The 14,999-nt window shown below is 46.9% G+C and overlaps 1 protein-coding gene across 3 annotated transcripts in view; it reads left to right on the top strand.

The window, feature by feature from the left end:
* The window catches only part of LOC148038603 (copper ion binding / methyltransferase), a 248,227-nt gene that overhangs the window by 174,075 nt on the left and 59,153 nt on the right, over window positions 1-14,999 (top strand). For 2 of the 3 annotated variants that reach the window (XM_087673788.1, XM_087673795.1), the window contains exon 9: window positions 5,121-5,216. The exons of the other annotated variant lie outside the window; for it this stretch is intronic. In XM_087673788.1, coding sequence (XP_087529914.1) covers window positions 5,121-5,216 — 96 coding nt within the window. The remainder of the gene's footprint in view (window positions 1-5,120; window positions 5,217-14,999) is intronic. 3 annotated transcript variants of the gene reach the window in all.

The following is a 14,999-nucleotide window of genomic DNA, read 5'->3' as shown; positions in this document are numbered from 1 at the left end:
TCATGGCAGGTGTCACCTACAGCTTAGGCCCATTAGAAAGATTGTTGCCCCCTCTTGTATGGTATCACTTGCACTAGAAGGATCTTGTGCTGTTGTCATTTACACCAAGAGAGCTCCAAATAATATTTCAGGATTCTAAGTCCCACAATGTGAAATAATTGACTTGCACGTCACATGTGTAAGTCACATTTGCACATTTGATTAACTTTTAATCAAATGCTAAGCAAATCAATAAAATTTGATATCCTAGTGACAATTTATGGAGAAGCCACCTAGTTTATGTATCCCAAGATCAGAGGTTCATATATATTGCTTGCAAAAGGCTAGTATGGCCAAACACTTAGAGCTTGGGTTTAGCAGATTGACCGCTCGTTTCTTGAACATGGCTTTTTATGGTCAGATTATGCCATGAACCTCTATTTTAGATTGTCTATGATGGGTTGGCAACATAGGTCATTTTGTATGATAATGAATTGATTATTATTGGGAGTCATTGTGAGCACATTGTACACGCTAGAGATGCTGAGCTTTGAGCTTGGACCTCTTCACTTCTTCCTTGGGCTAGAGGTGTTTTAGACTTCATTGGCGTTTCCATTACACAATAGAGCTATGTAGTTGAGTTGTTGAGAAATCTTTAGTAAGACTACTTGTGGGCGGATTTTATCCCTCGTGGATTGAGAAACCAAGTTGTCCTAGCATACCACACATTGTCTGATGTCACTAGGTACAAGTGCCTAGTAGGGTCCCTAATTTGGCTCATTCATATTTGACCAAACATTTCTTTTGCAATTACTGCCTTGAGCTCATTCATATAGAGACCTTGTCAGTCCCATTGGCATGCCGCTTTGTGGGTTTTGTAATACTTGTAGGGCACCTCGACCCATGGAATTTTGTATGGAGAGGGTGTCTTATTGACAAGTTGGGGATATTCGGATTGGAAGGATGACAGACTCACAAAGATCTACTATAGAATCTTTTTTTAATGTTGGGACTAGGTGCCATTTATTGGAGTGTAAGTAACAACCTATTGATGCTCTTTCTTCCATTGAGGTTTAGTATTGAGCCACACAAGTATCAACTGGCTTGTTCAGCCATGGATCTATAGTGAATCCATGGTGATTCATGGAGATAGTCATAGTTAGGTGGTGGTAATAAGGAACCTTGTGTTTTCTTTCTACAAGAAGCACATTGAGATCCACTATTCATTTGTTCTAGAATAGATCTAGGGTGAAAAGCTAGAGTTGTTTAGTATCCCACATTGGACCATGTGGTAGATTTCTTTGCGAAGGTTCTCTCATTACCTTTGATTCTTCACATTTTGTATCCCTCGGGAGTTTAAGAATGCCCAAAGTTGGGTAGGGGGGTGTTTGTGGTCTTGATCTTCTCTTGATTGTGAGCCCTACACCAAGTCAATGAGGAACATTAGGAGCTTTGTTCACTCGTTTTGTTCACAAATTGCCTTATAGTCTTTTATCTCTATTTTTGGAACTCGTTTATATTTTTGGCAAGGGTGTCACTTGAGAGTATTTTTAGGCTTCTTTTAGGGTAACGTCACCCGAGTGTATTTTTAGGATTTCTTGCCTATTGATAGGCATTTATTGCACAATGGAGTTATGGCCTTTTCTATGCGATTATCACATTCTTGCTGCGGATTAGAATTGTGGTACTTTGACAGTAGTGTTAATAAGCATATTACTTCACAACACAGTTTGTTCATTTCTCTTGGGTTTGACTCCAAGGATACTAGTGTCACATGTGCCAATAAATCCTTGTATGTTGTTTAAGGAGTTGACAAAATTGTATTGATTGTTGCTAATGGTTATACTTTCACACTTTCGGATTGTGTTAGAGATTAAATTTTCGCTATTTTTGCACTTGCCATGTGTCATACCACAATAGAAAAAGAATTTGTATCATTCTATTATTTTGCATATTTAATTGTTTGTTAAATTTATTTGCAGTTACTAGATATAAAGAAAATTGCATTAGAGTTGGCTCTATTGATGAGTGATCACAAGTTATGGTGAACTTATACAGTGGCTTAATCAAAACATAGTGTACACTTTCACCTATATGAGTTGATTGGATACTTGTGATTGTAACTTAAGCATATCAAGGCCAAGCTTGCACACACAATGGATTAATGCTTTGAAGTGATGGCTAGATTCACTAGAACATTCAGTTAAAATTAGTAAGATGGCATGATCATGAAATGCTTGTCCAATGTGTATGTGTAGGTTGACATCTTTAAATACATATATCTTTACACAAAAAACTTATGTGAAGATTTTTCAGCAATGTTTTTATAATGTACCTATAAAGAAATTTCTCATGACACCTAGATTTTTTTGGGGGGGAAGACGGCCATAAATTTTAGGAGTCTTGGATTGGTCTAAAAATGCAAGTTCTAAAAAATAGGGATGACATTCTAGAAGTGATAAGGTTTATTTTCTTGCAGTGCTCACTAAATTTGGTTGTTTCCATTCTTGATAGTTCTCATCCCAAAAAAGGAAGAGAAGAGACAAGTGTCAGGACAGTGTTTACACCTCATGACAAGTCCCGGAAGAATTCAAGGAAAAGAGCCTATCTGTTTCTCAAATCTTATATGGTTGTGATATGTATAAAGAAAAAAAAAAAGATTAAGCTTGCAACTCTATATGTGACTGGACCTAGCTACTTGGTGGATGGGGTTGAAATATGATCGTGTTGCTCTAAGATTCTGGTGGTCCTTTTCGCATGATATAAGGCTAACGCCTTACTGTTCATTTCAAAAGAAACATAAAAATGGATGGGAGCAGCTTTGGCAAAGGAAAAATGAATAACTTGATGACTATGCAAAGAGGTTTTGGGAGTTACTTTCAAAGGTACAACATTTCAAAAGAATCAGCAGCTCTGAAAAGCTTAGGAAGTTTTGAGAAGGTTTTCATGTTAAACTTCCTATTGCTTTGAATCAGCCTTTCCTTGTGCTCTTAGGCCCCACATCTTGGCCTAACTGCTCAACTCTTGCTCACAAATGGATGCATATAATTTAGCTAGTGTATGTCTAATGATAAATAGTTTGATAGTTACTGGCTAGAGTGGGGTCCCTTGACATAAGGATAGGGACAATATTGTTTGTGCTCTAGCTTTCTAGGAGGTCTTTGCACATGGCTTTGTTAAACGTCTAAGCTAGGAACCTTGCCACTAAATTCCTAGCATGAATCAGGTGGTTGGTTACTAATCCATTGTGATCTTGTTCCTTGACTCAACTGAGTCTATTAATAGTATCATGGACCCTACTCTTTGTAAGGAAGGTGGTTGGTCCTTGGGTAGGGGTGTGGTGGATTGGGGAGAGGAGGTTGACCTACTACCATGTAGAGACTAGCTGCATATTGCTCCCATGTATCGGGGGGTGTAATGGGTGTGGTTGGACAATACTCTTTGAAAAGTCTGGAGGCCTCTCTAGAATCCTAACTTGAGAAGAGTTGGTGTAGGTCTCTCTTCAGCTAGGCTAGGAATGCTCTCTTCTTTTGCCGTACGAGATGTTTCATGAGTAATTGTGCCGGCCTATGGGTGGTGGATCCCAATGCTACCTCTCTTTGTAAATGAGCTCTAGACTCATGGCACTTGTCATCATGCCAGTTGTTCCGAGGTATGACCCTAGTGAAGGCGCTTTGTGTAGGTTGTGAGAGTTGAAAAGCTTCCCTTGCTACTATGTGTACAGCCTCATTGAACTGCTGAGCGAGTTGCTATAGTGGAATATTGACGTCTGCATCCGTAATAGTTTGATGATCTTCACCTTGTGAATGTTCTTTCTTTGGAGAAGTACCTTGTGTGTCAAAGGTTTGTATGCTAGGTTTGCACATCAGTAAATTGGATATCCATAGTGAAACATAGGCTTGATGTATTGCCACTAGGAGGAGATATGGTGAGACTGAGAGGTCTTGAATAGAGGGTATAAGCATCGGCAGAGCAAGTATGTAATCTACTGGCATGGCCCCTTGGGTGGAGTGTAGTGGGATGCCATAGGGGGAAAATAGCATATAGCAATGTACTGAGTTTGCTCCTCACCCCACACTCTCACCCACATATATCTAGCTTGCTCATCTCTTCATACTGCTTGGATCATCTGTTGGAGCTCCTCTCTAAATTTAAAATAACACTGCCACTCCTCCTGACCCCCAGATATTGTGGTCTGTGAGTCTCCTTCTTGTATACTGACTCCCATCTGTCCTCCTCTGTAGAAGGCTAGCTTGCCCTCCTCCCTAGCTGCCTTGATTCTTGGCATGTACTTCGTCATGTGGGCTAGCTGGATCTGTGTGAGATCATTGGCCAGAAATACGTTGATACCTTTCAATGTTCAGCATTGAGCTTAGGAGTCTCCCCTAGCCTTATTGGTAGGGAAGTGGAGAATGAGAGTGCGTTCTTTCAAGATCTCCCCTTTAGTGCCCTTCTTACCCACTCTCCAAGTAGAGGTATGCATGACTTTCTTGATGTTTATCAATTTGTATAAGAGTTAACTCCTTGGTGCTTTTTTTCACTTTCTCATGCATTTTCAGCCCCACCACCCTAACATGAAGTGCTCTCACTTTTTGGTTTTGTTCCTCCTCTACTGTGCCATTGATTATGGCTGTTGGAGGTTTTCCTTTCTTTACCACTTCAATCCATTGGTCGGTTTCCTCTACTTGTTAAAAATTTTCAGCATCTCTACCCAAGAAACAGCTTCCCCTTGTTGTCTCCTCTTCCTTCTTTTCGGAGCTGCTGTACTCCCTCGTTAATGCGAGTGATCTCCTCAACCATGTTTGGCTGGATTTCTCCCTGTTCCAACCTGGGATTGAGCTATATTTCAGCCAACTACTGTTTGAGTAATTTGATTTCTTCATGTTGGGCCTTAATTTTCAATGCAAGTTTTTCAATCTGGCCATTCAACTGCCTATACACACGCGCGCACGCGAGAGATCTTCACGAAAAAAAAAGCCATCTCGTAGTCTTGTAATCTTGTACTTTTTTCATGATTAATACAATTACCTATTACAGAAAAAAAGAAAAGAGAGAGAGGGAGGGAGGAAGATGTTGCATGCCATAGCTGAAAGCAGTTAACTCAATTTGCCATCACAAGCTCATGTGTTTCTATGGAACAGTGTTCTCATGATGGTGTTTGTCCTTTGGATGGTACTGACAAATACTGCCATTTCAGTCAGCGGCTTCAGCGATCATCTTCACAGCTTCTTGTGAAGGTTATTTCTATGCTAGCAGCTTGAAAGCACTTTGAAAAGTGTGAATTACTCGTATTATGTTTTTATTTCCTCTGTGAAACTTTTAAGACTAGAATGCCAGCTTAACGTTTAGATATGTTTCGTATGCGTTTTCTAATCTGGAGGTCTTTGAAGTCTGCAATCATGCAAGACAGGGCATCTCTACCTCTAATACCTTCCTTCTGCGTAAGTGAGCATAAGTTACAGTTAGTCTTGCTCTTGTGACTGAAGTGGGCATTTGCAATGCTGCAAATCATAGGCAATTGAAGGGATTGAATCTTATTTCTTATATTTGCAGTTTTTTAGATGGACTTAGAAAGAGCTTTGCTATGTAGAAAATGACTACTAATGGTTTAACTGGGACTAGAGTCATGTGTTTCTGGTCTTTCAGGGGAGGTAAATCAATCAGTAACTCTGTGTAAGACATTCCAAGCTGCTTGAATCTGGCACAAAAAAGTCTGGAAATTCTACTTGAAACTTTCATATGGGCTTCTGAGAATAGTAGTGTTGTGGACTAGTTGAGAGCTAATATGAAATTTTGATTTAAACTACTACTGCATGAAAGAGAGGAATAATATTACTAATATGTCATGGCCTGTGCTGTTGCTTATGTGAACTTTGTGTGCTATTGCTAGTTTTGTGGTTTCAGCTAGCTCAAATATCCTTCTGTTTATTCCTTACATCTTTTTGGGTTTGCAAAAATGATCTCAGTTTTATGAGCTGCTGGCAGTCAAGGGTCACCCTCTTGGAAACAATGGAAAAATTTCTGTGAAGGGTCAACCTTGCAGAGACAGTGTGGAAAGATTTCTTTTATCCAATGCATTGCATTATAAGATTTTTGATATGCTTCCTATCTTAAGGTCCACTGATTTTTCCAATACTTCACATTTCCATATTGGTAACCTGTACTAATTGTTTCATCTTAATATTATGAAATGCTTTGTGGACATGAAAATTTCAAAAAGGCACTACTCTTTGCGAGAAATTCCCATTGCCATGTTGTGTACAAACATACTGAATTTAAAGTAGCTTGCTTTGAGAAGTCACTGAAAATAACCTTCTTTGGAAGGATAAGGTGAGGTGCAAAGTCATTGTTTTTTTTCCGTAATAGGTAATTGTATTAATCATGAAAAGGTACAAGATTACAAGGTGAGATGCAAAATCTCAAATCAACTCTCTGGAACAGCTTTCAATGACAATAGAGTACAAAGGGGCACGGATCAACATTGTAGCTGGAGCTAAAGAATTACCTCAAAACATGACCACAACACCTCTCAAGGCATCTATGGGTTGTAGGATGGAAAAGCCAAGGAGGAGGGTGCAGCACTATCAGGGGTGGCCATCCCACAACATGAAGAATGATCTGTGGCGGCCCCAAGTGTATGAAGGTAGTCTACTGTGGCTCCTATGAATGACAGCCCTGCTCACAGCCCCCACAATGGAGTGGATGATGGAGGGCCAAAGATGCGATAGAATTGCATAGGCTGTATAGCTCTCTCTGCTGGACTAGCTCATGACATGCCTTGTAGATATGCCATCCCATAAGACCCCTGATAAGCTCCCAAACCTTTGATCTCAATGCTGAAGGCTCTAGTACCTGATGGTTGGCAAGGCCTATAAGCACCTACAATGGCACATGATCCAGCCTTGTGATAAAGTTTGTCCCACATCTCTGCCTCATAGATTACTGACAAGGGCCTTTGCAAAAGACTAAAGGCAGTGCATGTGGGATCTTCAAGCACTATTGTGGGCAATGCTGACATGTTCTTTCTTGTTGCATCTTTGCTAACTGGCTGCCCATTGCAAGTCCAGTATGAGCAACAAGCCAAAGAAAGAAACAGACCCTTCTCCATTTAAAACTGTCCAAACGCACTCCTAGAATGTTGTTTGAAGGCTCTATGATGCTTTGCTCAACCCAATGCTGGCTATAGGTAGAGGCTCAATTTGCTTACCTATGTCAGGAGCTATTTGCCCACGGAGGAGGCCACAACCTCATCACCAATGTTGAACTCCTCTTAAAAGGATAGAGGGTCTGAGGGAAACACTAGAGGAGATAGGGGGAAACTTGTGGAGAGGAAGGGATGGATGTTAGCCTGTAAGGCAGACGACTGTGGGCATTGCTGAGGAGAGCACGTTGAAGGAGGGAGACGAGCAAGGCAAGGCAGCTTGTAAGAGTCCATGCTCCTAATGACCTGTAAAGAGGGTGCACCTTAGGTAACATCTTCAACCTAACCACCTGCTCAGTGAAGACAATAAAGATCCCAAGATGAGTACAGGGAAAATACCGATAGGAGATGGAAGCCCAAATCTATGACATCAATGATTTCTACAATGGAGCTGGAATCATGGTGGTCAGGGAAGAATGCCATGGTGTCCGAGACCACAGATAGGCATGGATGGGATGTCATCTACGGAGATGGTGCCCTCTCCATGACCTTTATGACAAAGGTCTTGGAGCCCATTGTGCAGAGATGTCATATGATTATAAGTGTGGCTAAACTCCTTTCACCAACCAAGGCTTCTTGGAAGCAGAAGGATTGTTGACCTCATAGATGTGAAGAAAAGACAGTCCGTCATAACAGGGGAGGAAGCAGATGCAGATTCCCTCGCTCCACCCTTTGCATCAGTGAGTGTACTTCTTACATCACTTCTCCTCTGGATGTGTTGGCTTCCCACAGTGAGGGCACTTGGGAAACTCCTTGGATTTAGCCTCTTTGTCAGGATCCAATTCAAATCATGCCTCAGATTTGACTATCTTTGTATTTAGCTCTTTTGTCAGGCTCTAAGTCAAATGATGTCTCAGATTTGACTTTCTTCCCTTTCTTCTTTTTTTGCCCTTTCTCTCATGTACCAGCCGCTAAAGCATGGCTGATAGAACCTGGTTCATCTGTTTTTCTTGTGCTACAATAGGCATTTCTCTCTCCACATTAGTCACATTCTCTCCCCTCCTGCTGGCAGCTTAAGCTGGTTGAAATTAAAGTTATTCTCCTAAATTGATGCTTTCTTACCTTGTCTCTGGGAAGCTTGTGAGCATGATTGCCCTACAAGATTTTTCACAAATAGTGTGGAATCAGGTACATGGTCATAGATGAGAGCTTATAGCATGCATTATCGTTTGGTATATATGGACTGCTACATGCAGCCATGCTATAGATTTATTGGGTGTATCCAGTGCAAAGATTCTCTCTAGGATCTGGACAGAGAGATTATCTGTACACTGGTGGGAGATGGGAGAGGATACAACAGCTTGGGGACTATGAAGAGGGATGCTTTTCTTGGTTATAAGGATTCTTGCAGCTTCTTTCATTTTCAGCCACATATGGTCTGGCACTGCAGACCTTGTGGTTGCTTATTTATTTAAGCCTTGTAAGAGACCTCCCCTTTTGTTTTACTTTAAGTGTAGGTTCTCTAAATTGTAGCAAAACAGCTCCAAAGTTGTGTATTCTTCCTAGGTCATAAGAAAAGAGAGATCTTCCTAGGTCTCTAAAGCTGTGATTCAATCTTCAAAAATCTGATGAGATAGGTGCAGAGATTTCCTATTTGTTACAATGTTGACCTGTTGCCTTTGCTGCAATCTTACTTATTTTTATTCTCCTCTTAAGCCTCATGTGCTGCGAAACAAGGCTAAATTGCAAAGTCTATCAAGAAATCCCTCTCTCCGAACCTAGTTTCCTATGTCTTACAGTAATCTCTGTAAGGGCCTTCTTTGGTAGGTGCAATGTTTCCATCCCTCTCTCAACCAAGTAGTTGGGGTGTGGGTACTATCTCCTATCACTGTCACAGGTCACCAAACAACATTTGTGCCCACCCTCTAACTAAGTTGATACACACATAAAGGCGTAGGGAAAGAAATGTACTCCCTTTTGATTAATCTAATATTATCCAACTACTCTCTACTTTGGTAACAAGCCTACCTTATTGTTTTTTTTTGCAAGTAAAATGTGGCTGATTATAATACTCAGAAAAACTGATTACAACGGACTGCTTGCCTGTATCACAAAGAATAGGCCCTTGCCGCCCCAGGTATGCATAAACTGACCACGGAGCTCCTGACGAGCCTTGGACTCGCCCTGCACCTGATCCCATCGGCCGCGGAGGGAGTGAATGATGGGGGTCCATAGCTCTGCTAAGGTCGCAAGTGCTGAAAGTCTCTCTCCGCTAAAAGCCACCTGGCATCGCGCCTTCCAGATATGCCATCCACTAAGACTCCCTATGATCTCCCATATCTCTGAGCGGTCTGCTATGGGCTCCAGTACTTGGTGGATGGGTAAAGCCTCCAGACCGACCACTGCGCATGACCCTGCCTCGATCATGAATATTGTGTCCTGCATCCTGGCCTCATACAAAAGGTGACGGCCCTGGCTAACTGCCTGCCACAAAAAGCTCCCCATGAAATACATCCAAGGCTAGGGGCTATACGTCGAAGGATACGGCACGCTCCTCTCCACACAATCTCCACCTCCTCACAAGACCAAAGGCAGTGCTTTGGGGTTTCTAGAGGCTGCTGTGTGCAGCGCTTACAACCTCCCTCCCTCCTGCATATGGGCAAGCCAGCTTCCCACCGCGAAACCTCCATGTGCCACCAGCCATAAAAAATACGACACTCTCCTCGGCCTCCAGCTATCCCAGAGGCGGCGCCAGAAGGTCCGTCGGAAGGGCTCCGTGATGCTGTGCTCCGCCCAGTGCCTGCTACGCGACGGCGCCCAGTCCATATCCTCCTACATCAGTATATGTCTGCCAATCCTGGCAGTATACTCTAGGAACCTGGGTGGCTTTTTAGCAACTGCAGAGGCCGGCCATAGCTACTCTGGTGGATCCCACTCCAGTCATCAAGTGGTCTACCTTCCCAAATCCAAAGGCGCTACTCCTTGAGCTCCATCCAGAAAACATAGGGGTCCAGTCGCCAACTCTTTCCCTGAAGACCCGCCACCTGAATCCTCCTCCATTAAAGGGTGGCAATCCTCCCATCCTGGTGCCCTCTATCAAGGGCCAAACGTCCCCCCTCCTGAATGGCAAAGGTCCCCTCGGGGGCGCCACCCACTCTATGTGCCACCTGAAGAGGGATGCCTGCTAGAGAGAACTTGGTTACCCATACTTCCCCAGCCTCTATCGGCTCTCGTATCGGGGGGGCAAGCCACTCCGAAGGTATTGCTGTGTCTATCTCTCTTCTCCTCAACTCCACTTCTCTCGTGCACCCTGATACTCGCTGTAGCACCTCCTCGTTTGCCATCCTGTACACCTCCCGCCATGTCCTGATGGAGCGAGCCGGGTCGGCCTCCCACCCAGCCCACTGGATATGGGGGCGCTCGCCTATCTGTGCCCCTTCCCTATCTTTCACATGGAGGTTCCAGATCACCGGGTGATGGTCTATTTCCTCCTGGCAACGTGGGGGGCTTTGGATTAGGGCCTTACGGAGGCCCTACCACACGTGGAGTAGGCTCCGCAAGAAAGGTGATCCGAGGGGGGGGGGTGATCTGAGCTGAAGTGAAGATCCATCTCAGGGACGGCCTCCACTCACCGCCAAGCCTCGGTTTACAGTCTTGAAGGCCCTCCTGCAGTAAGACCTTCTAGGTCTGCCCGCCTGGTGTGAGACCGCGGACAACTAGCTTGCTCAAGAGGGCCATACTTCTATGATCCTAAGCCCTCCCTCTGATCGATGTCGTATGATGGTCACCGACGCCACCTTGGCCTTGGAGTCTCTGGAGCCATCAGACCCAGACCAAAGGAAATTCCGCACTAGGCCTATGAGAACCCTGCTGGTGGTTGATCTGTACAGGCTGGAGACCTCGCGGATCCAAGCGTGGGGAAATCCCAAGTTCACCATGGTACCCTCTAGGAAATCCCAGTCCACCCTGTCATAGGCTTTCTCGAAGTCCAAGAGTAGTACTGCCAGTCTCTGCCCACTGTGTTGAGCCCACTTTGTCGCCTCAAAGAATGTAAATACATTGTCTAGGATGCTCCTATCCTGGACAAAGCCTGTCTGTGTGTCACGAATGATATTTGGAAGCACATGGCGGTAATTGTCTACCAATCGTCTTTGCCAGAGCCTTATAGGCCACTGACAATAAGGTGATCGGTCTCCACTGGGATAGCTCCAACCGGTCTCCCCCTTTGGGGAGAAGACTGATAAGGCTTGCCGAGAGCCTCCCTGGCATCTATCCTGAGGTGAAGATCTCCTGGAAAGCCCTTAGTAGGGGATCCTTCACCACCTCCCAGTAGGTATTGAAGAAAGCCCATCTTGTGTATGGAAAGCCTCCTCTAGTTCCTTCTCTGTGAAGGGGGCTAGGTGGGCGTGTCCTATCTCCTCTGTGATGAGGGACGGGGTGTGATCCCATACCTGTTGTCTGCATCTCTGTCCTGTACTTGAAGTTGTCTCCTGCTGGAAGAGGCGCGTGTAATAGTCGGTGGCAATCTCCATCACCTCATCAGGGCTAGAATGGGTCCTTCCATACTGATCCCTAAGGCTGCGTATCTGCTCTCCCGCAGTGCGGGGCTGGTGCACCTGGAAGAACTCCCTGCACATCGTGTCTCCCTTCCGCGCCCAAAAGGCTGCTGAAGTGCGGAAAGAGAACTCCTAGTGCCTGTCCTCTAGGCCAGCAATGGCTGCACGCGCGTGCACCTCCTGTGCGTGGAGGGTGGGGTCCCCTGGTGCCTCCTGCAATAATCTCTGCGTAGTTGCCAGGTCCCGCCGGAGTGCTCTCTCCTCCCAGCACTACTGCCTGGCCTGTAGGGCTGCCTCTTGGCAAATTCTGCTTGACTCGGCTAGGATCTCTGCAACCTCCTCTGCTATCTTGTCCCTCCTGACCCACTCTCTAGTCCAAATCTACTCTTTCTGTCTCGACACCTCCTCCCTCCTATAGATCGAGTCAGGGATCCGACAGGATCATGTATCTAGGGCGGATGCTGGGGGTTCAAGTGCCAGGAGAACTGGGCAGTGATCAGATAATGTGGTGCCTGCCAAGTGCTCAATCTAGCCTCCACAAGAACCTCCCCACTCTCCCACATAAAACTTGTCCAACCGCTCCAGCAAGGCTCCACCTAGCCGCCTGTATCCCCAGGAAAAGTCCAATGACCTCTCCCTCCTGTGGAAGACAGCGTCTTTCCAGGCATCTCGTGCTCCGAGTGCAAGCAAAAAGACCTCCCATGCCTCTTGCTCCTCCCCAGCCATGCCCTGATAGTTTCTTCCTCTGCCTTGCTGGTCCTCCAAAGCCTCCAGGTTGTTGAAATCTCCTCCAACAATCCAGGAGTCCACCTCTGGGAGTCCAGCTACAATCTCCACCCAGAACCTGTTGCGTGCTCTAACCTCCGTAGGGGCATAGACATTGAGGACTCCAATACACGAGTCCCCAATATCCAATCTGATCCATAGAACCCTTCCTGCCACTATTGTCTCGTGGTCTCGTACAGAAGTAGTGAGACTCGGGCCAATAGAGGTGCATACGCCTCCACTCCTGCCGTGGGCACCTATGGCTTGCTCCCAGTAAGTATGCGAGCTGTCGGGAAGTACCTTCCCAACCCGCTGAGCTTGGGCGAGGGTGAGCTTGTGCTCCTGTAGAAGCAAGATGTCTATCCGTGCGGCAAGGGTAGTTTGCAACTCTTGCTGGACAATCAGCTTCCTCGAGCCACGTGCCTCACTGTAGTTTGCAAGTTGTAGGCTCATGGGGAAACCTGTGACTGACCGAATAGGCATCTGTTCCGTTCGGATGCTCCAGATGAGGAAGAGAGAGTGTGAGGCATGCATGTGCGTTTTGCCGCCGGTTTGGATGGTGAGCTCTAGTCCCCCATGGTGGCCCTTGGCTGGACCATAGGGGTGATAGATGCTCCAGGTGATACTATCAATGCATTTATCTGCCATGCTGAAAAATGCGACTCTGTACACTGGTAGAAGTGGGGCGCCTGTGCCGGGGGCCACTCGATCACGTCCCTCGGCGCTCTCCACTGTGGGGGGCTCGAAAGATAGTGCTCAAATACGGGACTTCGACGCCAGCCCACCAGTTAATGTCCATCATGCAACCTGACCACTGTTGTGCGAACAGTGCTAATCCTTCATCTCCCATCCACTGGGAGATGTGATCCGCCACCTGACTCTTCAACCCCTCAATCTGTATAGTCGTCTACTCCTCTGAGTAAGATGACTGAAAAAAGAAGGCGTAGTTCGGTCCATTCGGTGGTGCTAGTAGGTGGACCTTGCCCCTCCTTGTCTTACGAACCACGAAGATCCCCACCTCTAGAGGTAGTGGAAACTCTCCGCGCTTTGCAACTCGCAGGTAGGACCATGGGCCACTGCGGAAGAATTCTTGTGGTAGCAGCTGTGTCTGTCTCGGGAAAGTATGGCGGGTGGCAGGGCGGATGAGTTGGTGGCTGTGTGGATGGGGGGGGACTGCTCGTGTGCAGAGGAGGTAGTTGTGTGTGGCTCATCACCTCTTGTGGGAGGAGGGGGGGTGGGTCTGGGGGTGCTCACCTGACCTGGGTGAGGATCAGGGGGGGGTGCTCGGTAGGGGGGGTGATGGGGGTGAAGAGGATCGAGATATGGTGGGATGGCTAGAGATGCATGGCGGGTGTGGGGGGGGGATGGTAGCCCTGGCAAGGGGGGGCTGGGAGGAGGGGGGGTGGGTCTGGGGGTGCTCACCTGACCTGAGTGAGGATCAGGGGGGGTGCTCGGTAGGGGGGGTGATGGGGGTGAAGAGGATCGAGATATGGTGGGATGGCTAGAGATGCATGGTGGGTGTGGGGGGGGGATGGTAGCCCTGGCAAGTGGGGCTTGTGGGCCAAGGTCAGTGGAGGGAGGGGGGGATGGGATGTGGGGGGTGGGTGAGGGGCCTGTGGAAACTTAGGCGAGGTAGTCTATGGCGCATGTGGAGAAAGTGGGGGGGAGCGGTCTTGTTGGGTGGGGCGGACAGGGGGGGGCTGTGGAGTGCTCTGCCGAGAGGGGGCCGCTCGTCCGCTATCACCCTGCTGACGAGGCTAGGCTTGAGGGGCTGGCTGCGACTCCCCTTGCCGTCTCCCTCTTTGTCGCCTCTGGACCCGTGTGAACCCGTCAACGTCCACCTGCCGATCTGTGGGCGGAGCCGCCTTGCCTCCGAAACGTGTACAAACTGTTGCCTGATGCCCAAAGTTGTGGCAGTGCTGGCACTGTCGTGGTTGCCGAGTCACAGTGATCTGTTGCCTAAAGGAATGCCCGCCTGCCTCAATCTCTAGGAACTGTGGGATATTCTTGACCTCCTTCAGTGCCACCTGTGCCTTTGGGACCCCTGCAGCTGTCACTGCATTAGCGAAGGACGCAGGAAGGACAGTGCCGAAGAGGCTCCCAAAGTCTTGCACCAACTGGCAGTACTCAATTGCCAGGCCGGGGAAAAGAAGGGTGACCGGGTGTGGAAGAAACCTGTTGTGGAGTGCAAACGCCTCCACAGTAAATCCACTGTACCAAGGGACCATGTATATGACCCCCTTCGTGGATGCATGTGGTGAACTGGTGAGTAGCTTGTGAGCTGCGTCTACCGAACTGAGGCGGACTATGAAGATCCCTTGGCCCAATAGGACTGCCTCCATGATGTGCGTTGTGCCGATGCTTAGTGTGGAGGGAGCCAGTCCCGAAGCTGGGCTCTGGCTGGGGAATGTCCTACTACCTGACCATAAATTGTTGTTTCCATTAGCTCCAGCTCCTTAGCTCGGACAGCTAAGAGCTGCTCCTCAAAGAGGACTATGCGCAAGGTGTTCAACTGGGGGGTACTCGGTGAGTGTGCCGGCGTCTGACCATAGGTTTCC

This window comes from Lygodium microphyllum, chromosome 3, assembly GCF_053477565.2.
Source record: "Lygodium microphyllum isolate KBCC chromosome 3, Lygodium_microphyllum_v1.1.10, whole genome shotgun sequence".
Classification (NCBI taxonomy): domain Eukaryota; kingdom Viridiplantae; phylum Streptophyta; class Polypodiopsida; order Schizaeales; family Lygodiaceae; genus Lygodium; species Lygodium microphyllum.
Note: the sequence above shows the minus strand (reverse complement) of the source record. Positions and strands in the feature narration are given on the sequence as shown.